Source organism: Lygodium microphyllum, chromosome 8 (genome assembly GCF_053477565.2).
Source record: "Lygodium microphyllum isolate KBCC chromosome 8, Lygodium_microphyllum_v1.1.10, whole genome shotgun sequence".
In the NCBI taxonomy this organism is placed as follows: domain Eukaryota; kingdom Viridiplantae; phylum Streptophyta; class Polypodiopsida; order Schizaeales; family Lygodiaceae; genus Lygodium; species Lygodium microphyllum.
The window spans coordinates 115,412,795-115,440,507 of record NC_141142.1 but is presented as its reverse complement, the minus strand read 5'-3'; the positions used below and the strand labels follow the sequence as shown (position 1 = coordinate 115,440,507).

The window sequence follows — 27,713 nt, the reverse complement described above, 5'->3', positions numbered from 1 at the left end:
TTTCACAGATTGTCACTGAAAAGCTTGACAAGAACAACTTCCAAGCATGGAAGTTTATAATGACGAATTTTCTTATGGAAAAATGATATTGGGAATTTGTTGCAGGAAATGAAGAAGAACCAGTTCTTCCTAATGTTCCCAATCAACACCAAATGCAGGTATTTAAAGCATGGCATGAGAGAGCCAGGAAAGTTATGTACTGGCTGTCTATCAACATTTCAGACTCTATGATTGTGCATATTCAAGATGCAAGTACGCCAAAGGAGGCATGGGATACTTTGTCAAAAATGTATAGCACAAATACACAAGCCAGGAAAATGCAGCTCAAGCAAGAATTGCACAATGTGCAAAGAGAAAGTATGAGCATCAATGACTACCACATGAAGGTGAAGAAGATTGCAGATACACTTGCTTCCATTGGGTCGCCAGTGGAAGATGATGATTTAGTCTCAGTGACCTTGAATGGTCTAGGAAAGGATTATGCACAGTTTCGGACATCCATTTCAGTTCGTGAAAGATTTCCTGATTTTGAGGAGCTGATTGCTCTTCTAATTTCTAAGGAGCAAAGAAATGGTGGTGCATCTTCTTCAGGAGGAACTTCAAAAGAAGCTGTCTTCTACTCAAATGCTGGAAGAGGTAGAGGCAGAGGTAGAGGAGGCCGATTTGGAGGCCGTGGCAGAAATCAGAATATGCAGCAAACTCAAGAAAACCAGTCCTATGGAGGAGGACGTGGTAACTCTAGACGCAGGGGGAGCCAAAGAGGCCGTGGTGGATGGCAAAGAGGCCAAAATGCAAACAGTAATGTTGAATGCTACTACTGTGGCAAAATGGGTCATATGGCTAAAGACTGTTATAAAAAGCAGAATGACATCATGAATGGAAAACTGCAACAAGGGAATTATGCATCTTCTAGTAGACAGGGTGATAATAGAAATGAGCATTTGTTTATGGTGCAGCACATGAACAATTCTGTGACAAGTGCAGAAGAAAGCAATGATGTATGGTATGTTGACTCAGGTGCATCAAACCACATGACAGGTCATGCAGAATGGATGGAGGATGCAAGGAAAATGGAAAAACCAAGATTTGTGGAGACTGGTGATGATACTGCACATCCTATTGTGCAGATTGGAAAAATTCCTTTGTCTATGTAGGATGGGAAAAAGAAATACCTGTATGATGTATTTCATATCTGGAATATCACCAAGAATCTGGTTTCTGTTGGTCAAATGGTTGAGCAGGGCTTGCAAGTCAGATTTAATCCTCATGGATGTTTTGTTGAGGATATGAAAAATAAAGGTCGCTTGATAGCAAAAGGAAAGAAGAAGGGCAGAATGTTTACATTGGATGCAAACATGTCTAAATTGAGGGCAGCAATGTTTGCACATGGGACCGGTGTAGTTGCAGATATTGATATCTGGCATAAATGCATTGGTCATAATAATGTACAGCGACTTAAATCAATGCAGGCCCAAAATATTGTTGCAGAATTGCCCAAATTCAAGGTTGCAGAAATGCATAAGGTATGTGAAGCCTGTCAGTTTGGAAAACAAGCAAGGAAACCATTTCCTAGACATGTTCAAGAGAGTGAGAAGCCATTGGAATTAATCCACTCTGATGTGTGGACTACTAAAGCTGCATCTCTTGGAGGCTGTCATTATTTTGTCACTTTTATTGATGACTATAGCAGAAAAGTTTGGGTGTATTTTATGAAAAAGAAAAGTGAAGTTTTTGGGCATTTCAAAACTCTTAAAGCTATGGTTGAAAAAGAAACAGGCCTGCAGATAAAATGCCTAAGGTCAGATGGAGGGGGAGAGTACCTCTCAAATGAGTTTGCAAAGTTCTTGCAGGAGCATGGCATAAAGCAGCAACATTCATGCAGTCATACCCCACAACAAAATGGAATTACAGAAAGGAAAAACAGGCATACTGGAGAGGTATCTCGTGCCATGCTCAATGAAAAAGACTTGCCAGATTTTTATTGGGCTGAAGCAGTTGCTACAGCAGTCTACATAATGAACAGGACTCCCACTGCAACAATACATGGAATGACTCCAGATGAGAGGTATACTGGTAGGAAACCAGATATTTCTCATTTGAAAATTTTTTGTTGCATTGCCTATGTACATGTGCCAGATGAGCTGAGATCCAAGTTGGATCCAAAAGCTGAGAAGTGCATCTTTATTGGTTACTCTCTGCAGCAAAAAGGGTATAGATGCTATAACCCTTCTACTCGTAAGTTTACAGTGAGCAGAGATGTTGTTTTTTATGAGATGAGTAGCTGGTATAAACCAGTAAATGTGATTGATGATGTAGATGCACAAAATGGTAATGTTGCACAGAATTCACAGCAGCAGTCACAAAATATTAGTGGACCTGGAGCGTCCTCTAGCAGTGGTTCACACTCTTCGCCATGGACAGGCAGATTGAGATCAGGAGAATCTTCTCAAAGCAATGCAGATAGTGGTATGCAGGTATCATGAAAAGGAAAAGAGAAGGTTGATCAGCCCATGTTTGATGTGAATGCAGGTCACTCTTATGTGGATGGTGAATCCAGCGGCTCAGAACAGAGCATTGATGATGAGTTGGGTATTCCTTCTATTGTTACACCTGGAGTAAGGAGGACCAGGGATGTTTTGAGAGCACCTGGGAGTGAACCTACTTTGCGCAGGTCTACGAGAGCTAGGTATCCTGTGGATAGGCTGAAATATGATGGATTTACAGCCATTCACTATGCATATATGGTCAAAGTGATACAGGAACCAGAACCCACTTCTTTTGAGCAAGCCATGGGAAAAGAAAAATGGGAGAAAGCCATGGATGCCTTGGAAGCAAATGCTACATGGGAATTGCTACATTTGCCTAAAGGTAAAAATGCAATTTGATGTAAGTGGGTTTATAAGGTGAAGCACAATGCAGATGGTTCTGTGAACAGATACAAGGCAAGATTAGTAGTCAAGGGGTATGCACAAACATATGGCATTGACTATGAAGAAACATTCAGTCTGGTTGCAAGGATGGCAACCGTAAGAGCAGTCATTGCTATGGTTGCATCAAAGGGATGGTCTTTACATCAGATGGATGTAAAGAATGCCTTTTTGCATGGTGATTTGCAAGAAGAGGTCTATATGGAGCAGCCACCAGGTTATGTGCATGCTGTTTATCATGAGTTTGTTTGCAGGTTGAAGAAAGCCTTGTATGGCTTGAAGCAAGCACCTAGAGCATGGTCTGACAAGATAGGACAGTATCTTGTCACTATTGGCTTTCAGATTTCCAAGGCAGATTTCTCACTTTATGTGAGAAAAACAAAGAAAGGTATTATGCTACTTGTCATTTATGTTGATGATTTGATTATGACAGGTGACAGTGATGAAGATATCCTTCATGTGAAAATGCTATTGAAGCAGAAGTTTGAGATGAAGGATTTGGGAGAGCTGTGTTATTTCTTGGGCATTGAGGTGATTAGATCACCAAGTGGGATACAGCTCTTGCAGAGGCAGTATGGATTGGACATGTTGTCCAAATATGGGATGACAGGCTGTAAGCCTATTTCAGTTCCTTTGGAGCAGAATGTGAAGCTGAGCACAGATGCAGGTGGGCTTCTAGAAGACCCTACTATGTACAGACGCATAGTAGGAAGTTTGATTTATATGACTATTACCAGGCCAGATTTGAGCTATGCTGTTGGATTGGTAAGTCAGTTTATGCAGGCTCCAAGGAAACCACATTTGGATGCGGCTAGACGCATACTCAGGTATGTGAAGTCCACATTGTAGTATGGACTATCTTATGAGACTGGGGTTCAGATATAGTTGCATGGATACACTGATGTTGATTGGGCTGGTAGTATTTCTGATAGACAATCTACCAGTGGATATGTGTTCTCTTTTGGGAGTGCTGCAGTCACTTGGAGCAGCAAGAAATAGCCTACAGTTGCCTTGTCGAGCACAGAGGCTGAGTACAGGGGTGCAGCAATGGTTGCATGTGAGGTAGCTTGGTTGCGTAAGCTACTTTATGATATGCATCAGTCTACAGATGGGCCAGTTGTCATTTATTGTGACAACATGAGTAGTATACACTTGGCAAATAACCCAGTCTATCATGCTAGAACAAAGCACATTGAGGTGCATTATCACTATATGCGAGAGAGGGTTTTACAAGGTCTTATTGATCTAGTTTATGTCAGCACAAAGGATCAGGTAGCTCACATATTCACGAAGGCATTGGGCATAGAGAAGCTGCGCAAGTTCAGAGACCTGCTTGGTGTGTAGGAATTGGGATTGAGCTCGAGGGGGAGTGTTGAGATATCGAGCTCCACTCGTGATATGCCAGGGTGATCGTTGTGTATTTATGTCACCAACTTGTCACTTGCAGACGCGATTGGTACATCGCCCATGAATAATAGCTACATGACAGCTATCCTTATTTACTCTAGTTCGTGTTGAGATATCGAGCTCCACTCGTGATACGCCAGGGTGACCGTTGTGTATTTATGTCACCGACTTGTCAGTTGCAGACGCGGTTGGTACACCGCCCATGAATAATAGCTACATGATAGCTATCCTTATCTACTCTAGTTCGTGGCTCAGTTAGTATGCCACCTTAGTTAGTTGAGTTTGGTTTGAGGCCCATATATAGGGTTCTTCTATTTCTTTGTATGTGAGTTCTTTTGGCTTCCACAACTAAGAAGAGGAAAACTGTTTTCAGCCTCCACCCTTGTGTGCATTCCCCCATTGTGCAAGCAAGAAAGCTACAAGTGAGACTCCTTCCTTCTCTCCCACAATCTTGACATGGTATCAGAGCCTTGTTCGTGGTAAGGAGCTCAAGAAAGCAACCCAAGCTCACGGTGTTCTGGTAAGAGGAGCAGTGTTGCTTTCATTTTCTGTTTTGGGAGCAGATCTCTGCAGGTAGCACAATCGGAAAGTGTACGAGTGCATTGTCTCAGGTTAAGACGCCCTTCGTGGTGAAGCAAGAGGGCAGTATATGCTGCGGGAAAGGGCTTTAGCCCGTGGCGACCTTGTTTTTTTATTTGAGGCCATTTCGGGGCCTGTTTTTGAGGCGGAAGTTTTCTGCACGTACTCAGGAAAAGGCACAGTTTTATGCTGTGCAGCCACTATTCTACAGGTCGGTGAAAAGTTACTGTAGAAATTGCATCGTATGCTTGTGCACAGAGACATTGGGCGTTACAAAATCATCCTTGGTTCCTGTTTATGCAAAATCGTCACTAGGAAGTGACTGTGTGGTCAAATACCACTTTCGCCAGTTTTGCAGATTTGCCCTTGTGAGAGTGAAGCTGTGGTTTTTGCAGTGACAGAATTTTTTGCAATGTTCTGTAATGGCATCTGATTCTCTTTCACAGATTGTCACTGAAAAGCTTGACAAGAACAACTTCCAAGCATGGAAGTTTAGAATGACGAATTTCCTTATGGGAAAAGGATATTGGGAATTTGTTGCAGGAAATGAAGAAGAACCAGTTCTTCTTGATGTTCCCAATCAACAGCAAATGCAGGCATTCAAAGCATGGCATGAGAGAGCCAGCAAAGTTATGCACTGGCTGTCTATCAGTATTTCAGACTCTATGATTGTGCATATTCAGGATGCAAGTACGCCAAAGGAGGCATGGGATACTTTGTCAAAAATGTATAGCACAAATACGCAAGCCACGAAAATGCAGCTCAAGCAAGAGTTGCACAATGTGCAAAGAGAAAATATGAGCATCAATGACTACCACATGAAGGTGAAGAAGATTGCAGATGCACTTGCTTCCATTGGGTCGTCAGTGGAAGATGATGATTTAGTTTCTGTGACCTTGAATGGTCTAGGAAAGGATTATGCACAGTTTCGGACATCCATTTCAGTTCATGAAAGATTTCCTGATTTTGAGGAGTTGATTGCTCTTCTAATTTCTGAGGAACGGAGAAATGGTGGTGCATCTTCTTCAGGAGGAACTTCAAAAGAAGCTGTCTTCTACTCAAATGTTGGAAGAAGTAGAGGCAGAGCTAGAGGAGGCCGATTTGGAGGCCGTGGCAGAAATCAGAATATGCAACAAACTCAAGAAAACCAGTCCTATGGAGGAGGACGTGGTAACTCTAGAGGCAGGGGGAGCCAAAGAGGTCGTGGTGGATGGCAAAGAGGCCAAAATGCAAACAGTAATGTTGAATGCTACTACTGTGGTAAAATGGGTCATATAGCTAAAGACTGTTATAAAAAGCAGAATGGCATCATGAATGGAAAACTGCAACAAGGGAATTATGCATCTTCTAGTAGACAGGGTGATGACAGAAATGAGCATTTGTTTATGGTGCAGCACATGAACAATTCTGTGACAAGTGTAGAAGAAAGCAATGATGTATGGTATGTTGACTCAGGTGCATCAAACCACATGACAGGTCATGCAGAATGGATGGAGGATGCAAGGAAAATGGAAAAACCAAGATTTGTGGAGACTGGTGATGATACTGCACATCCTATTGTGCAGATTGAAAAAATTCCTTTGTCTATGCAGGATGGGAAAAAGAAATACCTGTCTGATATATTTCATGTCCGGAATATCACCAAGAATCTGGTTTCTGTTGGTCAAATGGTTGAGCAGGGCTTGCAGGTCAGATTTAATCCTCATGGATGCTTTGTTGAGGATATGAAAAATAAAGGTCGCTTGATAGCAAAAGGAAAGAAGAAGGGCAGAATGTTTACATTGGATGCAAACATGTCTGAATTGAGTGCAGCAATGTTTGCACATGGGACCGGTGTAGTTGCAGATATTGATATCTGGCATAAATGCATTGGTCATGTTAATGTACAGCGACTGAAATTAATGCAGGCCCAAAATATTGTTGCAGGATTGCCCAAATTCAAGGTTACAGAAATGCATAAGGTATGTGAAGCCTGTCAGTTTGGAAAACAGGCAAGGAAACCATTTCCTAGACATGTTCAAGAGAGTGAGAAGCCATTGGAATTAATCCACTCTGATGTGTGGACTACTAAAGCTGCATCTCTTGGAGGCTGTCATTATTTTGTCACTTTTATTGATGACTATAGCAGAAAAGTTTGGGTGTATTTTATGAAAAAGAAAAGTGAAGTTTTTGGGCATTTCAAAACTCTTAAAACTATGGTTGAAAAATAAACAGGCCTGCAGATAAAATGCCTAAGGTTAGATGGAGAGGGAGGGTACCTCTCAAATGAGTTTGCAAAGTTCTTGCAGGAGCATGGCATAAAGCAACAATATTTATGCAGTCATACCCCACAACAAAATGGAATTGCAGAAAGGAAAAACAGGCATACTGGAGAGGTATCTCGTGCCATGCTCAATGAAAAAGACTTGCCAGATTTTTATTGGGCTGAAGCAGTTGCTACAGCAGTCTACATAATGAACAGGACTCCCACTGCAACAATACATGGAATGACTCCAGATGAGAGGTATACTGGTAGGAAACCAGATATTTCTCATTTGAAAATTTTTTGTTGCATTGCCTATGTACATGTGCCAGATGAGCTGAGATCCAAGTTGGATCCAAAAGCTGAGAAGTGCATCTTTATTGGTTACTCTCTGCAGCAAAAAGGGTATAGATGCTATAACCCTTCTACTCGTAAGTTTACAGTGAGCAGAGATGTTGTTTTTTATGAGATGAGTAGCTGGTATAAACCAGTAAATGTGATTGATGATGTAGATGCACAAAATGGTAATGTTGCACAGAATTCACAGCAGCAGTCACAAAATATTAGTGGACCTGGAGCGTCCTCTAGCAGTGGTTCACACTCTTCGCCATGGACAGGCAGATTGAGATCAGGAGAATCATCTCAAAGTAATGCAGATAGTGATATGCAAGTATCACGAAAAGGAAAAGAGAAGGTTGATCCGCCCATGTTTGATGTGAATGCAGGTCACTCTTATGTGGATGGTGAATCCAGCGGCTCAGAACAGAGCATTGATGATGAGTTGGGTATTCCTTCTATTGTTACACCTGGAGTAAGGAGGACCAGGGATGTTTTGAGAGCACCTGGGAGTGAACCTACTTTGCACAGGTCTACGAGTGCTAGGTATCCTGTGGATAGGCTAAAATATGATGGATTTACAGCCATTCACTATGCATATATGGTCAAAGTGATACAGGAACCAGAACCCACTTCTTTTGAGCAAGCCATGGAAAAAGAAAAATGGGAGAAAGCCATGGATGAAGAAATGGATACCCTGAAAATAAATGCTATATGGGAATTGGCACCTTTGCCTAAAGGTGAAAATGCAATTGGCTGTAAGTGGGTTTATAAGGTGAAGCACAATGCAGACATTAGGGGAGTTTTGAGGTCTCGAAAATGCCTTTTAGGATGTGGAGAGAGAGTGCTCTAGACCAATAAGAGCAAAGCCTCCGTAACGGAACTTCTAATTTAAAAAAAATAAAAAATCATTTTACAAAAATATATAAATATGATAATATTACGAATTTGTATTTTTATTATGTATTTTTAGTCTCTTATATTCGTGATTATGACATATTTTGCATTAATGGCATAGAGTCTCTGCTACTTTTATTTAATGATGTTTCTAGATTAATGATAATGACTGATGTAATCGAAATTCAAATTGGTGAAAAGTATGGCGCTCAGTTTTTTCCCTCGTTTCTTTTATTCCTCTATTGTTTTTCCCTCCGTTATGATAGCCTAGTCCTCTCTCTCTCTCTCTCTCTCTCTCTCTCTCTATCTCTCTCTCTCTCTCTCTCTCTCTCTCTCTCTCTCTCTCTCTCTCTCTCTCTGTGTGCATGTATCTCTCTCTTCTACCATGGATACAGAAATTCGACCTTCAACAAGGCGTCCAAGCTCCCAAATCACATCCATATCAGTGTTTAACTCATTCCAAACTGATGGAAGATGGATTCCTACTATCATTAGCAAAGGTAGTTGGATCACCATGCAACAAGCAAAACGTGGAAAAAGGCAAAGACATGAGAGCTCGTTTATCTCTGCTTGGAAGGGCAGAATCCGAGATTTTAAGCTTGGAGCAAATAAGAATAGTATCAAAGAGGTACTAGTGCAACATGTGTTCATGCATAGAGAGCTGTGTTTGAAACCTGGATCTTCAAAGCTTCCAATGCATAGACCAAATTGTAAGAATTTGATTCTTAAAGTTTTTCCTTTCTTAAACATGGTTTAGGTTTTTCCATTATAATATTTGTTTGTCTTGTAGATGTCTATCCCTCGAATCTTGAGGAATGGCAACCAGTGGAATCTATTATTGATGTTATTGATGTTATACATGGTTCAATTGGAGAAGAAATGTATAGAGGTAGAAAGAAGACAGAGCTTGCAGAGAATGGAATATTCTTTTATGACCATTCTTATGTTATTCCTATGCGGTGTTGCCAATGGGGATCAATAAAACTCCTTCCTTTGCCAGATTTTTCAAGCTTTGAGTGGCCTTTGCCAAGTCCAGCTACTAGTGAGGGCTATAGATGTAAGATATTTTCTGAGATCCAGAAAGCACTAAAATCTAATATCTCAAGTAGGCTAAGCAAAGTTACTTTATTTATGCCTATTAATATATTTATTGATTTCTTCTCTAATATGGAGATAAGAATAACAAAAACCATGCTTTCAGTGAAGAGACTAACATATGATCATATCATACAATTTGTTGATGAAGGATGGGATACAAGGACAGAATGAAAAATTATATGTAAGATAGATCAAGACTCTATAGCTTGTAAATATATGATTGCTACTCAAAATTTTATCCTTAGCTTTTACTATAGTCGATGGCATTTTGTTGGTAGTAGTCTAGTTGCTTTAGACCAGAATCTTAATGATTTCAGCAAGGATCCTATTGTGGATCTTGATATTTGGTTCAACGAGTATATTATTGCAATCTTAAAGATCAGAAAATCATGTACGCTACATCAAGTGAGGATGGATTTACAAAATGAAGACATTGAACTACCATGCTCCTTTGTATTCCAACTTGACAAGAAACGAGTAAGTTTTCACATCATATTATATCTACTTAGATGTATATCAAGATCTCACTTTCTAACTAACAAACATTTGTAATTTATTTTTTGCAGATATCGAAAAGGAGAGAAAATAAAATACACTGCAATGACATTCAAGAAAAGATATCTTTACTATCAATATAAAATACATGTACAAATTTTGTAGCAGATGTCTATCTGCCATCTCTATGAGATATACAAGGGCTGAAGGGCAAATTTCTATATATGAAGGCCTACAAGGCGATATGGCAAAGCTATTTCTTTTTTGGAGAACTATCCTTTCTAGGAGTCCTTTTGCCTTTCTTTGATGTCTTGGGTATAGAAGGTGTTGAAGCTGTGGATTTGCCTTCCGTGGTTATAGGCACCACATCTCCTTCATGGTGCAAATCCCCACCAATCTCTGTTGTTGGTTGTATACAATTGATTATCATATACTTCAAGAGCTTTGCTCTGATGTACCAAATATGCTCAGATGTATAGCAATCCTTCGAAAACTGTCACACATTTATAGAAAAAAGAGTTTTAGTTCATTATTGTTCTTACAATAGACTATATTTTTATCATCAATGGACTATTTTCAATTAATATCTATCTTAAAGTTTAGCATCTTTCATATTACCTTTACATGTTTATCATCATTAAGATAAACAAAGTTAACCATTCTTCTAGCATTTGCAATCACCCTCCAGCCACAAGAATGGCTATCATCCTGATGGGGACACTGCAACCACCAACACAAAGTAAAACTATAAAGAGGACGAATGGTAGTTCATAGAACAAACTCATGTTTCAATTATTTTAATGAATAACTTACTGCAACTTGTCTATATTGCATTGTTGCAAGCAAATCAGATGGCATAGGGGGTCTTTTCTCTAGCTCTTCAATTAATCTTTTGGCACCTCTGTATATAAAATATGTTGAAATTTAGAGTACTTACAAAAAAAAGAATTGAAATATCAAGGAGCCCTTGGATAATATAACTTACAATTTAGCATTTCCATGGCTTCCTTTCATAGAGTTGATTAAAAAGCATTGCTTATCCACAAGGTCTATTGCAATCAAGCTCCAATGAGAACTAAAAGCAATCATATCTCAACAAATTAGTAGGATAAAATCTCAAAAACTCTAATAGAATATTGAATCACTTACTTTTCATTATATGGAATTATAAGCAGCTCCAAAGTATCGAAGTCAATCAAATTGAGCCAGTGCTCAATAAAACTTGCATCAAGCTCATTCCTCATAAAGAATGAGATAGATGGATCAAAAACCTCAATTTTTTGTTGTATATCCAAAGGAAACTCATGCATTATACACCTAGAAAAGGCATAGAAATAGTGAGTATAAACAAGAAAAATCTTATTGCTAAAAAAATATCAAAAAGTATAAGTAATTATGGATGGACATACCTTAGGCCAGCAAGAATAAGACTGTCATTTACTTCTCTTCTTTTATCCTTAAGAATCTGAACACATGCAGCATCAAAGGAGATAACCTCAGTTATTTTGCCTAAGTCACCAGGTAAGAAACAAAACACACTGAATCCTTTTGGATTAGTTGCTTCAAGAAGGGTGGCTAGCTCATTTTCAAAGGACTCTAGTTGCTCTATTTCCCTTTCTTCAACCCTTTGCCTCCTATACTCTCTCCATTTATCTGCTTGTTCCTCTTTAGCCTTCTCCTCTTTTTCATGTTGCCTTGTATCCTTCTCATGGGTGACATCCTCAACCCTGACACCAGAATCATCTTTCTTTCTTCTAGCTGGGGGCACATTAAGGATATTAAATGTCTTCATATCAGTGAGGGGAATTGGCTCAAGGACCTTTGAAAATCTATATCTTAGCCTCCTAAGAATTACCATGTCCTTGTCCATGAGTGTGAGCCTATGAGCATGAGCAGCACAAATGTAGGCATCTTGGAAAAACTCAATTAGAAAATCCTCTGTGGCTTCTTGTATACAATTAAGAGCTGTTCTTGTCCATCTGAAACTATCCAAACTATATCTGTCACAAATTTCCCTGACAAGCCTCTGAAAAGACAACTTTGGAATTGCATTGTCAAGAGCATTTACTGCCTTCCTAATCTCCCTTAGACACCTGACATTTTGAGAAAACCTTCTCCTTGGCTTTGACTTTCTAGAGAGCTTCTGAGGCTTTGAAGACTGATGAATCTTTGATACTAAATCCCTAGGATCAATCTTCTCTTTTCTTGCTGTTGCCTTAGTCCTAGCCATCTGCCAAAAAAACATATGTTACTTATTCTCCAGCATGTAAAGCAAAACGCAAGTCCCAGACAAGAGTTATCTATGCTGCATGGCGTTTTCTCGTATCAGCTGAATTTTTCTCGAGCTGTCTAGTGAAACGCGAGTGTCAAGCAAGGCGCCTCCTTGCAGCTGCTTCTTTTCGCGTTTCACCGGACTTGTTGTCCATTGTGTCCAGTGAAACGCGAATTTAAGCCAGGAAACCTGCTTGAAGTACCTTATTTTCGCGTTTCACCGGACAGCTCATGAATAGCATAAAAATTGACCAAGGAAAGCTTTTAAGATTACTTAAAATATCCATAGAATTAGGGAGGAAAGAAACAGTCACCGAGAGCATGGAATTCTCAGATAAGTAATTATTTACAGCAGCATGGATTTCAGATAGCTCATGCAGATCACAGTAAGATTTTCTTGAATATCCATTATATTAAGGAATGCTTTCACTGTGGAAAAAATTCTTTTGTAGTGGTCATGAGCTAATAATAACATAAAGGATTAAGGAAAAATATCAAAACAATGCATTGAATGGAGCTTGTTATTGAAAAGCAAGATGCAGAAACCATACCTTCTTCTTAGCTTGTTCTTCACAATTTCAGCCTAAAGATGACAATATGCTTGAAGGTTTGCTTTGTTGGGGAAGCAGTGAAATGCTTGGAGATTAGAAGGAAATGCGTGGAGACTGGAAGGAACACCAAAAACAAAGATGGAGTAGCGATGAAATGCGATGAAAGCTGAAGGCGGTGAATTTGCATGGACTCAACGTTCTTCGCAAAGTGTTAATAACACACGTGTGACGTACCCTCGCTTATCGGAATTTTTTATTTACTTGGAAAAGGGTTATTTAACACACGTATAACGTATTTTTGGAAAAAGAGAATGCGCACGTCTTCTGAGGAGTTTATTACGCTGTGTTAAGTCACACACGTGTATTTCCATTATTACACAAACTTTTTCGTTGGAACTATCACCACATGCTTAACGGTCGATATAAAATCATTTCAAACCCATTTCTCCGACATTGTCTTCTTCTCTGCCAAAATTTCGTCTCAAATTCCCTTCAAGGTCCTTGCATCCTGTGTGGAGAGCAGTTCAACAATCTTTGATAGGTAACAATTTTTTTTATTACAAGCATTTTAACAAAATAAATTTGATTAATATAGAAAGAATGTTTTATAACACTTAAACAATTAAAGATCTTATGTGCTTTCTATCTTTCAAATGCAGCATATCTTTTCCAAAAATGATTATATCATCAATTTGTGTGTTTCCATAGAATTTATTTATTGTTCATGTTTCTTTTCTTCATTTGCAATTTTTGACAAGTAAAACGCGAGACAATGTCTCTGTTGATGATATTTTTCTTAGTATCGCGTTTCACCGGCCACATTTTAGAATAATTTTTGTCTTCAAGCTAGTGTCTGATGAAACGCGATTCCTTCACAGGCATTTGCCTTACACACTTGAATTTTCGCGTTTCACCGGTCAACTAAAAAAATTCTCCTGTTTTGATTTTTTTGTCTTGGAAAATCAATGTTGGGGCCTCTTTCCATAATATCATCTTGTTTTATTGGATATTGGTTCTTTTCTGCTTTTTTTTTTCAGGGATAAATATTTTTCTGGTCAAAATGACAAAGAGGAAGCTATCTCTGGAAGGAATGGATGAGGAGGAGATAATTGAGACATCTGATGATAGGCTCTTTGATTTTTTACACATCACTGGAAATTCTTCCAAGTTTTGCTATATCAGGGAAATTTTCAATGTTCCTTTTGATTTGAAGGAGTTATTAGAGGATCTTGATGATAAACTTAAGGAGTACAGATGTTTTTATGATAGACATGTGCAAGGTTTGGAAGTCAATGGATTTGTTCATTATAGTGATGTCATGGGAGCCACCAATACATCCAGGTCAACTTTGCTCGGCAGGTTCAACCTCATTGATGAGGAATTCAGAAAGAAAGAAACATGTTGCCCTTTCCACAGGTATCAACACCAATGCCTTCTAATCCACAAGGACGTTGGATTTATTGTGTATCTTCAGTACATGGAAAATTCTTCTCCAGATATAGACCAACAGAGAAAGCTAGAGGATATTGCAAGTATGGATAAGGAGGTCGAAGAGAAGGAGGAGATGTTCCAAGAAGATGTTGAGAATCAACTTGTCCAAGGTTTTGATGTAGGTTTATTCAAGAGTGACAATATCACAATGGTGGAAGAAAAGGAGATTGAGCCAAGTGCACAGGTTGATGAAGAAGGTCCTCTTGCCTGTGTTCCAACATTTCCCACTTATCTTATCAACAAGAAGAGATATGTGTTGCTAAATGATATTCAACATCTTTTTGATCTTAGAGAAGATTATTGCTTAGCAATCCTTGCAGGTTGGGGCAAAAATGACATGAATTTTATAGGTTATGAACAAGAACCACTAGCAAGTCTTGATGTTGAGGGAGAGAATTTCCAAGATAGCTCTATAGCCTTACATACATGTATTAATCAGATCATAGAATACGAAAAGGGGGGGCTACCTACAGAAGAAGAGTTCTTGCAAGTCCAGAAGAAACTTCATATTGATGATGTAGGGTATGAAGAGAGATTGAAGTCACCATCAGATGAGAAGCCCAAGAGTTCAATAAATCTTTATGATGATAGTCTTCTTGAAGAAGATGAACACCCTAAGGTATGAAATATAATTTGAAGTTACCCATTGAGTTTATGTTAGACTTTATTATGCATTATAGATAAATATCTTATATCTTGTACTGTTGTGGTTTGTTCTATAGATTGAGATTGAAGATCTGGACAACTTTCTTGGAAGGGCCAAGGGCTCTAGGCCAATGAAGCTTGGAAAAAATCAAAGCCTTGGCCATTATATTGGAAACTTAAACAATCAAACAATTGTAATATATCATAGTAGATTGTCAAGCTCTCCAAGTCTACCAATGATGGCTTTGAGAGCTATCTCAAAGGTTATTGGATCTCAAGTTTTCAGCAGAGGTTTGGACAAGATCATTTTGGTGGAGAAGGAAGAAGCCATAAGAGTTTTTGGCTTTATGCCTGGATACAGTGGTTCTAGAGCTGGATATTTTGGAGTTCTTGGCTCCTATTTGCTCTCTTATGTAGGAGATAGTAAGAATTTGAAGCTTCTTCCGGGCTATCGAAAACAAGAGTTTTTGAAATACAGAGGTCTTATTGAGTGGGATGAAACAAAAGATTCCTCTAGAGGCCCTGTCGAGCTACCTGAAACCAAGGACTCCACTGAAGGCCCTGTTGAGGTGCCTGAAACTAAGGACTCTTCTGCAACACAATCAGACTAGAAGATGCCAAAGATTAAGGGTTTCTTGAAACCCATCTTTTCCCAACTCTTTGTTTGGTTTGTAACCATTCTGTAAATCTTTGCTTTGCGCAAGAATTTAAATATCTATCTTTTCTTCTTTGGGTAACAATTTGTATAGTCCTTGCTAAAGATGATGTATTGCTTGATGTGGTTGTATCTTTAAGCTTGAATTTATGCCAAATTTGTCGATAGAACCATTGAAAGACCTCTAATAAACTGTTGGCTTTGTGTCTTCCACCTCCATGTCTTGTATGTCTGAAATATTTTGTTCTTGCTTGATAATGTGATTTTTCCATACCTTGGGTTGACCAGATAGATAGAGATCCATATTGTTTAATAAAGTATGGAGCATGGTTGTATAGAATATGCTGCATAGTCAACAAATAAGGAAAGTTATTAAAAAACATTATATGAGTTCGACAATGAAGAAACAAACATATACAAACTTCTTACCATATAGTGAGTAAAGTGTTGATCACCCCAAGCTTCTGTCATCGCCTTTTTGAAAAGGTTCAATTGGTTTTTAAAGTCTTTGAGATCATCGTCATTCCATTCAGTCTTATCACAATAAAAAAACACTTTGTCTAGTGTTTCCCAAACTTTAGCTTTTCTATTTCGAGCTTGTCCATTATCAGTGTGATCCTTAACTGCATTATGTAGGGATTTCCACTGATTAAATTTAATAGTTGAGCCACCATTTCTCGAGTTTATCTTGCCAAGTCTCCCATGAAAGCCTAGAAACCTTCTAGCCTTCACTCCACCAATAGATGGTTTTTTTGGGACACAATTACCATCCTTAGAATTTTGAAGATCTGGTTCAATAACAACATTGCCACCATGCAAACCAATTGCAGAGAGAACTTTTTCAACCTTTGTTATAGCATCTGTTCTAGTTGATAATGGCTTCAACTTCCATGCAAATCCTATATAGAGATGAACAAGCTTTTCGATTATCCTGCAAAGTGCATGAAGTGTACAAATATGGGCATTCGCCAAAGGAATGTCCAAGACTGGTTTAAACTGTGGATCCTTATTGTGCCTAGAGGGAGCTCTATTCCAATTGCTTGAGTTTAACTCTACAGCTGGTGACATGCAGTATAAGCAAGGAGATCTCGAGTTAGCTCCCTTTGATACATTATACATACATTTGAGTGTCTTTAGGTCACCAGCTATGTGCCACTCAATCCTGTAGTTCCCTAATCCTTCAACAAATAGCTCTTCTCCTGCTTGTTGCCTTTGAATAACATTAGGTATTGATGTTTGATGAAAAACCCAATATAGTATATCAAAATTCTCAGTATCTACCTCAAATGCTCCTAGCCACCAGATGTTATATTCAGATTGAACACTAAATGATGTTGAGTGATTGCAATGACTTGACGAAAGTGCTCTATTCATCAAGGTGATAGAGATTCTCTCCAATTTTTTACATTTCAGAATCTCACTTTCATCAAGTTTAATCACAAATCTAGCCACTCCCTGTGCCTCAACTACTGACAAGTCATAAAATTTGATCATTAAGCATTGTAGGGTGGGCAAGTCAAGGAAAATATTGTTAAATTCATTGAATGTAACCTCCTTTTTCTTGCCCTTGAAGCTAGCCTTGATATGAAAAGGCTCACCTAGAATCTCAATCACTTTGTTATTAACTCTCTGTCTGATAGTCCTAACCACAAATGGTTTCGGAAGTATGCAATTGTGTACCTGTCCTTGCTTCATATTTGATTGTAAAAGTTGGAAAAGTTGCATATAAGCATCTCGACTGATACCAATACTATCCAGTGTCTTCTGTACTAACTCAGAATCCAAAGAATGATCCTTCACAAATGACTCCAAGCATTGTTTCTTTGCCTTTTTAAATTTCTTCTTCTCCAAAATATCCTTTGAAACCACTGAAGGAAGAAGATGATAATAAAACTGAGCTGCTTTTAAAGAATCTCTTTCACTTGCATTTGGTTGTAGAAGAGATCTAAGCAAAATTAACATCACAAATCAATGCAAGTAGTTTAAATAAAGCCATATTTAAGATTTTTCAAGTGAAAAAAAATATACCTTGCTGCTTGGATTCTTTTACCACAGCCTCCTCCTCCTCGTTTGAGATTCTCAATATTTTTAAGAGCTCTTTGTCGATTTCGAAGGCCTAATAAAGTTTGCTTTTGTTGATAAGCTTTGATACGCTTTTCCAATGAATGAATTTTTTGTTGACAATCCTCTAGCTTCTGCAACAACTCTATATTGTGTTTCATCAAAAGATGATTCTCTAGTCCAAGGATATCCTTTTCTGCAACAAGATTAAGTGTATAACCTAAAAATCCATTGTAGCCATCGCCAATAAACCTCATTAATGACGAGCTATTATAGAAAGGAGGAGTGCTATTTCTGCTAGGATCTTTGGGATATAGCTTTCCATCTAACCAAAGATCAATATTCTTCTTTCCTTCAAACCTCAGTATATGTTTCATAGACTCTGTAACCGTGATAGATTTTGTTCTCTTTCTTATCGGTTCATACTCACTGTCCAACTCAATATGAAGATGATAGAGAGGTCTTTTATGAGAGCTACAGAGATCATTAGATGATTGATCCATAGCTGAGTTACAGAGATCATTGGGTGATTGATCCATAGCTAAGGATATGATTAGAAGCAAGAACGAAAACAAAGAAGAGACTAATAAGGAGGAGAAAAAAAGAAGAGAGAAACGATGGAGAAACGATAGAGGGAGGCAATCGAGTATCCACCAAAATTCAAATTGAATATTACTTTTCACTTTAATGAGGAGAGGTAAGATCTTCATTATGACAACCTTGCCAACTTTATGGCGACCTAGATTTCTAGGTTTGATGTGACCACGAGAATATCACGACAATGACTTATTAACGAATTTTGATATTTTAACTTACCAAAATATAAACCTTTTAAAAATTCTATAAAATGATTTTATTTCGTAAATTGTTTTCTCTCTCTAGGATCTCTTACAGGGCATTTTCGAGACCTCAAAACTCCCCTAATGTGGGTCTGTGAACAGATACAAGGCAAGATTAGTAGTCAAGGGGTATGCACAAACATATGGCATTGACTATGAAGAAACATTCAGTCCGGTTGCAAGGATGGCAACCGTAAGAGCAGTCATTGCTATGGCTGCATCAAAGGGATGGTCTTTACATCAGATGGATGTAAAGAATGCCTTTTTGCATGGTGATTTGCAAGAAGAGGTCTATATGGAGCAGCCACCAGGTTATGTGCATGCTATTTATCCTGAGTTTGTTTGCAGGTTGAAGAAAGCCTTGTATGGCTTGAAGCAAGCACCTAGAGCACGGTCTGACAAGATAGGACAGTATCTAGTTACTATTGGCTTTCAGATTTCCAAGGCAGATTTCTCACTTTATGTGAGAAAAATAGAGAAAGGTATTATGCTACTTGTCATTTATGTTGATGATTTGATTATGACAGGTGACAGTGATGAAGATATCCTTCATGTGAAAATGCTATTGAAGCAGAAGTTTGAGATGAAGGATTTGGGAGAGCTGCGTTGTTTCTTGGGCATTGAGGTGATTAGATCACCAAGTGGGATACAGCTCTTGCAGAGGCAGTATGGATTGGACATGCTATCCAAATATGGGATGACAGGCTGTAAGCCTATTTCAGTTCCTTTGGAGCAGAATGTGAAGCTGAGCACAGATGCAGGTGGGCTTTTAGAAGACCCTACTATGTACACCCACATAGTAGGAAGTTTGATTTATATGACTATTACCAGGCCAGATTTGAGCTATGCTGTTGGATTGGTAAGTCAGTTGATGCAGGCTCCAAGGAAACCACATTTGGATGCGGCTAGACGCATACTCAAGTATGTGAAGTCCACATTGCAGTATGGACTATTTTATGAGACTAGAGTTTAGATACAGTTGCATGGATACACTCATGCTGATTGGGCTGGTATTATTTCTGATAGACGATCTACCAATGGATATGTGTTCTCTTTTGGGAGTGCTGCGATCACTTGGAGCAGCAAGAAACAGCCTACAGTTGACTTGTCGAGCACAGAGGCTGAGTACAGGGGTGCAGCAATGGCCGCATGTGAGGTAGCTTGGTTGCATAAGCTACTTTATGATATGCATCAGTCTACAGATGGGCCAGTTGTCATTTATTGTGACAACATGAGTAGTATACACTTGGCAAATAACCCAGTCTATCATGCTAGAACAAAGCACATTGAGGTGCATTATCACTATGTGCGAGAGAGGGTTTTACTAGGTCTTATTGATCTAGTTTATGTCGGCACAGAGGATCAGGTAGCTGACATATTCACGAAGGCATTGGGCACAAAGAAACTGCGCAAGTTTAGAGACTTGCTTGGTGTGCAGGAATTGGGATTGAGCTCGAGGCGGAGTGTTGAGATATCGAGCTCCACTCGTGATACGCCAGGGTGACCGTTGTGTATTTATGTCACCGACTTGTCAGTTGCAGACGCGGTTGGTACACCGCCCATGAATAATAGCTACATGATAGCTATCCTTATCTACTCTAGTTCGTGGCTCAGTTAGTATGCCACCTTAGTTAGTTGAGTTTGGTTTGAGACCCATATATAGGGTTCTTCTATTTCTTTGTATGTGAGTTCTTTTGGCTTCCACAACGAAGAAGAGGAAAACTGTTTTCAGCCTCCACCCTTGTGTGTATTCCCCCATTGTGCATGCAAGAAAGCTACAAGTAAGACTCCTTCCTTCTCTCCCACAATCTTGACAATTCGTGGCTCAGTTAGTATGCCACCTTAGTTAGTTGAGTTTGGTTTAAGACCCATATATAGGGTTCTTCTATTTCTTTGTATGAGAGTTCTTTTTTTGGCTTACACAACTAAGAAGAGGAAAACTGTTTTCAACCTCCACCTCTGTGTGTATTCCCCCATTGTGCAAGCAAGAAAGCTACAAGTGAGACTCCTTCCTTCTCTCCCACAATCTTGACAGAGAGAACCTTCCAAGAAGGTTCTTCTTCTCTTCCCTTCCTTAGAGGGTGACCATATGCATTGTTCTTCTCCCTTTTTCCCGCGAGTTAAACCCCCCATCGCAATAGAGGAGAGTGACACCGGCACGCTATCTCTCCAATGGGAGAGAGAGAGAGAGAGAGAGAGAGAGAGAGAGAGAGAGAGAGAGAGAGAGAGAGATTTATAAGCCGAAAGTATGGCCCCCAAATGGAGGGAGACACTCACCAATGGTAATCTCGCACCCAACAATGGAGCCACCGACCAAGGCGTTACTACTAATACGAATACAATGTCGGGTATGGATAATTCATATCCGAATATCCAGGTACTAATTGCCATCCCCGCCATTCATTGAGACTAGGTTATATCATTTTGGCATGTGCATGAGTTCATTTTAACAAGTAACCTGAATTTATTTTTCAATAGTTAATGAACTCATAGGGGATTATAGGATAATTCTTTCCACAACCATAGATGACCTTGCATAGATTTATGCATATGGCGCATTGAGGTTCGCACAAAACCCTTGTACCCAAATACAATCATTGCATCCCAGTGCTACGCGACAAAACCATATGTAGCATAAAGAGCATATAAGGTTATCTTGAGGGTTATGCACATAGATGGTACATGCATGGAAAGGATTATACAAAATATACATCAATGGTATACAAATTGATCTTGCATTAAAGTCTTGCACCCATCCTATGAAGGGTTCACATAAAATAACAGTCTTCTCCTTTATCTTCTCCTTCTCTTCTTTCCCCTATACTCTTCTTTTCTCCTTCTCTCCCCCTCTTCTCCTCCCCTCTATCTCCTTACCTTCTTCTCTCTCTAATCTTACTCTCTCTCCCTCTCTCTCTCTCTCTCTCTCTCTCTCTCTCTCTCTCTCTCTCTCTCTCTCTCTCTCTCTCTCTCTCTCTCTCTCTCTCTCTCTCTCTCTCTCTCTCTCTCTCTCCATTTGCCTAGCATCCCAACACAATAGTCTCTCTCTAATAAATTGTTTCAACATTAATCCCCATTATTCTATCTTCTACAACCTTCCCTGCTTATACTACATATGTTTTGAAACATGAGATAATTTGCTAGTAGGGTTGGAGTAATGATAAGATTAGACCTTTCTTGGGATCCTATTATTGGCATACCCTTGCCAAGGGTACATCCATGCACTTTGCATGCTCAATTTAAGATTATTGAGAAGTTGCATGCATGTTCACCTTCTATGTGCAAATAAAATTTCATTTGCTTGTGTACATTATCATTGTATTATCCTTCATAAAGGCATTCCATGTGCCTTTAGTATGTTTAAACAAGGACACGTAGAGGGCAATAGACTATGAACAAGCAATTCCATCTTAGAGGGAAACCCCTTGTTATGAGGCATTACTCAAACATCTTCAAAGGGGATCCTCATGCTCCTCCATGGCATTCGCTTGACGAAGAGCGAGTATATATGCACCAATAAGGCATATGATGCCTTTTATGTAGAGGTATATGATTGTTGTATTATTGTCATGCATGCATCTTATATTTTATTCAAGAGATGTTATAATTTGTGTTTGTTTTTTGTTGTAGGATTGGGTCAAGGAGTCAATATACAAGGATGAGATTTTCAATTAAGGATCAAATCCTTCTATGAATAATCGTTTTTTGTTGATTGGTTACATCATTTTGTTTGTATTCTCTTATTTGAATCATCATTGTATTGTCTATGGCATAGTTGTAATTTTAGTCTATCATTTATCTAGTCTATTACTCCTCTTTTTAGTTGTCATGTCGTAGACATTGCATCAAATGTATTTCTACATATGTTTCTTGTATATTGTTTCAAGTGATTGAAGTGCTTTAGTACATTCATTCTACATATGTTTCTTGTATATTGTTTCAAGTGATTGAAGTGCTTTAGTACATTCATTCTTGAGATGTTACACAAGGAAACAAATAGTCCATGTCCTCATGCTCCTCCATGACATTCACTTTTTTTGAAGAACGAGTCTATATACACCAACAAGGCATACACAATATTGATGATGCCTCTTGCATAGAGATCTATGATTATTGTACTATTGCCATGCATGAATTTTATATTTATTCAAGAGTTGTTATAATTTGTGTTTTTTTTTTATTGTAGGATTGCATCAAGGAGCCAACATCGGAGAATGAGATTTTCAATTGGGGTTCTCATCCTTCTCTGCTTACATCATTTTTGGTTGATCAATTGTATTACTTTGTTTGTACTCTCTTATTTGTACCATCGTAATATTGTTTATGGTAAAGTTGTATTATTAGTCTATCATTTATCTAGTCTATTACTCCTCTTTTTTGTTGTCATGTCTTAGACATTGTATCAAATACATTTCTACATATGTTTTTGTCATCGGTTCACTTAACTAGACTTGGATATTGTTTCAAGTGATTCAAGTGCTTTAGTACATTAATTTTTGAGATCTTATACAAGGAAACAACTAGTCCATGTCGAACAAGATAGCAGGCATGGATGACAAGGATCTTGGCCCCCAATGAGGTCTAGATTCCTCCTACAAAAGCTCTTTTCTATGCGCTCACAGATATATGCAACGAAAAACTTCTCTATAAATATCAAAACAATCATGGAAATGATTGTTGGTCCGGCACTAATTTTGACTATCTGTTCCAGCCCATATTTCAACATGTGCATTGATGGCATGGCTTGACATTTTAAAACTTTTTCATGACTACATTAAACAAAATTCTAATGCTTTACCCCTCATATATTGTAGCGGAGGAGGTTAATAAAACTTAGCTATATATCATTATGAAAGAAATTTGATATCACTTTCATAAAGGAGCATGGATTTTGTACCACTAGTGCTTTCTTGAAGAAACTAACTTTGTGGCTCAATAAGGGTTTGCAATTGACTTTAAACAAAAAGAGAAAGCATTCCCTTTAAATTTCAACAATGTTTGACCTTCCTTTCATTTCCACCTTTAAAACAACTTTGACATCACTTCAATAAGACTCAAAGACATTGCCAATACCATGCTTGCTAAAAGTTGCCATGAATCTAATTAACCAAACTTTAGGCTACTCTCATGATGGTGCAAATTTGGCAAGACGCCTCATTCAATATTTTAAGGGTACTTGCAAAGCCTTAGACAAATTTTGAATATTATTTGACTAGAATTCTATACATTCTCTCTATTTATTAAAATTTCTACATTATTCACATTAAGCGAATTTCCATAGTGCCTTTCTAGAATACATGAAAGTTGCATCAAGAGGACTACCTTGAAGAAAGGTTATGGCTTTGCATCAAAAGTACTCTCTTGAAGAAAGAAAGTTTATGGATCAATAAAGGTTTAGAAACGACATTTTAAATAAACAAAAATACCCTTTAAATTTTAGCATCGATTCCTTAAAATATACAGTTATGTTGAGTTTGCTACTTAGGATTTACATATTGCTAAAAACACTTATTTGAAAATCCCAGCGGGCCAGCAGGGACTACCAATTAACTTGAATCAGTGTCTTGGTTCTGGAGCATGTTGAGCATGTTGATTGCCAGCATTTGCATGCGGTAAGCAAATTGCTTCAACAAGGATTTATCCCATCTATATACCATAATTCCAGGTTTTAGAGTAGTGCCAAACTTACTGCTTCTTAGAGCTTGTACTTCCTCCTTTTGTTTGTTTTTCCTTTTGAGGAAAGCACTAAAGCTCCCATTTACGACTTGGCCCAAGGCAATTTGTGTTTTATAATGCTGTAGATAATGTATAGGGGCGGGGGAGAATGAGACAGTAGACTATTAGTTCTGTCAGGTCAAGAACCATGGTGGGTAATCTTGTACATGGTCAATTATGATGCTGCGTGAAAGAGAAAGGAGGAGGAATAAGTGAGACTAAGTAACAGGTAGGGGTTGGGGGTGTGGCAGGTTCCAGTCATGGCCATGCGTCCAGGTTGAGGCTTGGCGAGAGATTAGGAGGTTGTCGTGGCAGAGGGCTTGAGAGAGAGCATTCACAAGAGCGCTGCTAGAAAGGCCTCGATTTCCCATCATGAGCATCAATTTCACTGAACTTGCATCACCTTCCGTAGCTAGCACAGAGAACGTGTCCTCTGCTGTGGCAGTATCAATGTTCCGGCCATGGTTGTTCGAGACTGTAAAGGCCTCCATTTCCACCTTTTCGTCACTGAGGCCCTTGCAGTCTAATTTGCTGATGTGCCCTTCGTCAAGCGTCATTACCATCCCCTCCTTGTCTATGGGGAAGCCAAGAGAAGGGTACTCCGAGCTTTCGTCAAGCTGGCTCTTGCCACATCCTTTCACATCTATCTCCTTGGTGAAACTGCAGTTTTGCTGATTCTCTGCTGGATCCGGCATTTTGGCAGGACTATCCGCCTCACCTTCATAGGCTTTACTTTCTTCTTCAATGGTAGATAGGCATCTTTCTCCTCCATTTTTGGATATGGTCCTTTTGACCATTACTCTTGATTTGTTGTTTTTACGATTACTCTTCTTCTCTGCCTCCAAGTCCACAATGGAGGACAGAAGCTGTGTATAGGCTTTGTGTATCAAATTAGAAAGCCTCGCAGCAGAAGCTCTAGCTTCTTCCTTCACAGTGTCTATATCCCTACCATCCACAAAATTGCAACGGTCAAGGAACTGCGAGGCTTTGTCTGGCCTGTGTTTCAGAGAGATGAGAAGGTACGCCTTCTCCACATCCTCCATTTTGCAGTCATAAGGCATGTCAAGGATTGTATGGGCGTCTAGGTGACATCCACTGGCTAATTTTCTCCTGGCGGAAGCAATTTTAGTGTTTACGTGCTCCAAGCCACCTGGTAAATCAATGTCTGAGATGTTCTGTTGTCTCATAGTCCAGCGAGGCTCAGGCAACATTTGATATCGAAGAGCAGCTTCATAGATCATTTTCAATTGCTGCAAATCCAGCAGGCATTCTGAAAAACAACTCACCATTTGATACAAAGAGGCCCTCACACTCAGTGCTTTCGTGCAGTTAGGATTCAAAGACAGGTTTTTATTGCAATCTGCAATGGCATTCACAACCTTCCCCATGGCTTGGTGTGCTATGGCACGATGCAGGTAGCAATCTGCAATGAAGCCCTGAGGTGTGCCTTTCTTGCCTTCGATGATCTTCGAGAAATGTCTCACAGACTCTCCATGTAGGCCTGCTTCCAAGGCCGCCATGGCAGCTGCCCTGCGCCTGAGCAAAAACTTGATGTTTGCAAGCATGTTGTTCACAAGATCTGATTCTGCTGCCGGTATGCTTTCTGAACAGAAATTGTCATCTCGCATGCAGTTGCTCCTTCTCCTAGACATAACTGATGCAGTCCTTTTCCCACTTTGAAGCAAAACCATGGCGTCTTCCATCAGACCAAGGTGACAACAAGCCTGGCCGAGAACAAGATACTTCCATTGCTGTCTCTCAAAGAAGTTTTTGTTAGCGCGCGGGGAAAGCCTTTGATTCAGTTTCGCACCAGAGAAGGCGTGATTGCGAGAAAAATTGCCTAATCTTTCACCACCCGGAAGGACGTAGCCTGAGAGGAGCTTCATCTTGTCCTTTGAAACAGGGCTTTCTGAAGGTATGGCATGAGACATAAGGCTCGGGACGAACTCCTGAAGCATTTCAACCACTTCCTTGTAACGCTTGAGATAGAGAAGTGCCCTAGCCTTCAATTCTAGAGCTTTCTCCCACTCTGGATTCATCTCCAGAGCTGCCTCAAGAGGAACAAGCGCAGCTTCTGCATCGTCTCTCTTTTGCGTCGAGATGAGATGTTTCGCCCTCTCAAGGTACTTCTCAGCAAGCTGCAGTATGAGAACAATGCCAGTTGACGTAAGAATTAACTTGAACTTCGATAAGAGAATCCGATCCTTGACAGATAAAGACGAAATCCGAGCAGCAGTAGCATTCAAACAATGGGCAAACTAAAATGCTTAAGCCTACACATCTACACAATCCAGAAGCGAAAATGCTTGAACACAAATTGAGGCGCGTGCAATCCAATCCAGCCAATTTTTCAAGTTGAATTAGGCGCGCGAAAGATTTATACATCTCCATTTGAATCAAGAACGCGGGGGCAAGCAATTAGTGTGATTGTGCATGTGTTCGGGATCCGAAAGATTCACACATCTCCATTCGAGTTAAGAACGACGGGGCAAGCAATTAGTGCGGTTAAGCTGCATGTGTTCGGGACTTCGCGAAGACGGAGTGCAACGGAAACGATCCTTACCTGCAGATTGCTGAAGCAAGCGCAGCGGCGTCGCAGGGCGGAAAAGGAGTTCCCAGGCATGGTGAAGTTTGAGAGAGAGAGTGTGTGTGTGTGTGTGCGTGCGCGCGCGCGCGCGCGCGAGTGACACAGAGAGAGAGAGAGGGGGGACGATATTAGAGGAAGTAGGCAAACGCCATTGCGTTAGCAGCAGCTGGATGATCGAAGGAGTTGTAGAAAACTCCAATAATTGACCGCATGGACGGAGAGGTCGGGAGGGAGGAAGGGAGAGAGAAGAAGCAGCAAGACGAGAATTAGAGAAGAAATGAGACCAAGGCTTATTAGGCTAGAGAGTACGCAAAAGAAAAGCTTGTTTAGCAGGAGCTTCGGTCAGGACTGATCAGGAGGCAACAAGATCGAGAAAGGCGATTGAAGATGATGATGATGCTGATGCGAGGCCGCAGAGGCGCACGCACGCACTCATGAAAGGAAGGGCAGGCAGGGAAGGGAAGGGAAGGGAGGGGATTCGGGAAGGCAAAAGAGGAAGGGCTTCCTGTGTAGGTATATGTCTGTGATAAAATGTGAGAGGAAGAGGGAGAGGAAAGAGAGAATTTTTGGGAGGAGAAGAAAGGCGAGGGTACCGGCTGCGGGGTGCAGGTTTTTCTTTTTCGCCCCGGCCACTGGCCAGTACCGAAAATCAAAGAGAGAGAGAGAGAGGGGGTGAGGGGGGCGGGGGCACTGGAGCAGAGAATTCGAGGTGTGAAGGAAAGAAAGCCTTGTGGCCAAGTACATTCTTGTCCGCTTGCTTGGCTCCCGTGGCTGCCTGCCACGTGTCCCACGGCATTGGTCCACCCGATCATGAGGCCCGCATGGTCCCTTCATGGGCGCCTGCTCCCCTTGCATCATTAGTTAAGGCTAGTTGGCCTCTTCGCATCAATCAAGTAGTACGCCGTTCAGGCCCATATAGA

The 27,713-nt window shown here is 39.8% G+C and overlaps 1 protein-coding gene across 1 annotated transcript; it reads right to left on the bottom strand.

Moving 5' to 3' along the window:
- Positions 1–23,800: 23,800 nt before the first annotated feature.
- Positions 23,801–27,461, bottom strand: LOC148032761 (uncharacterized). Its single transcript, XM_087683432.1, has 2 exons — positions 26,770–27,461; positions 23,801–26,344 (listed from the first exon to the last, which is right to left on the bottom strand). The coding sequence occupies exons 1-2, from the start codon at positions 26,827–26,829 to the stop codon at positions 24,425–24,427; spliced, it is 1,980 nt and encodes a 659-aa protein (XP_087539558.1). The 5' UTR covers positions 26,830–27,461; the 3' UTR covers positions 23,801–24,424.
- Positions 27,462–27,713: the final 252 nt, after the last annotated feature.

What these genes read in the sequence shown, in the direction of transcription:
- LOC148032761 (XM_087683432.1), bottom strand. Translation starts at nt 26,829, where the DNA reads ATGCCTGGGAACTCCTTTTCCGCCCTGCGACGCCGCTGCGCTTGCTTC. An exon ending in CTTGCTTCAGCAATCTGCAG is followed by an intron (nt 26,345 to 26,769) that starts GTAAGGATCGTT and finishes CTCATACTGCAG; the next exon opens with CTTGCTGAGAAGTACCTTGA.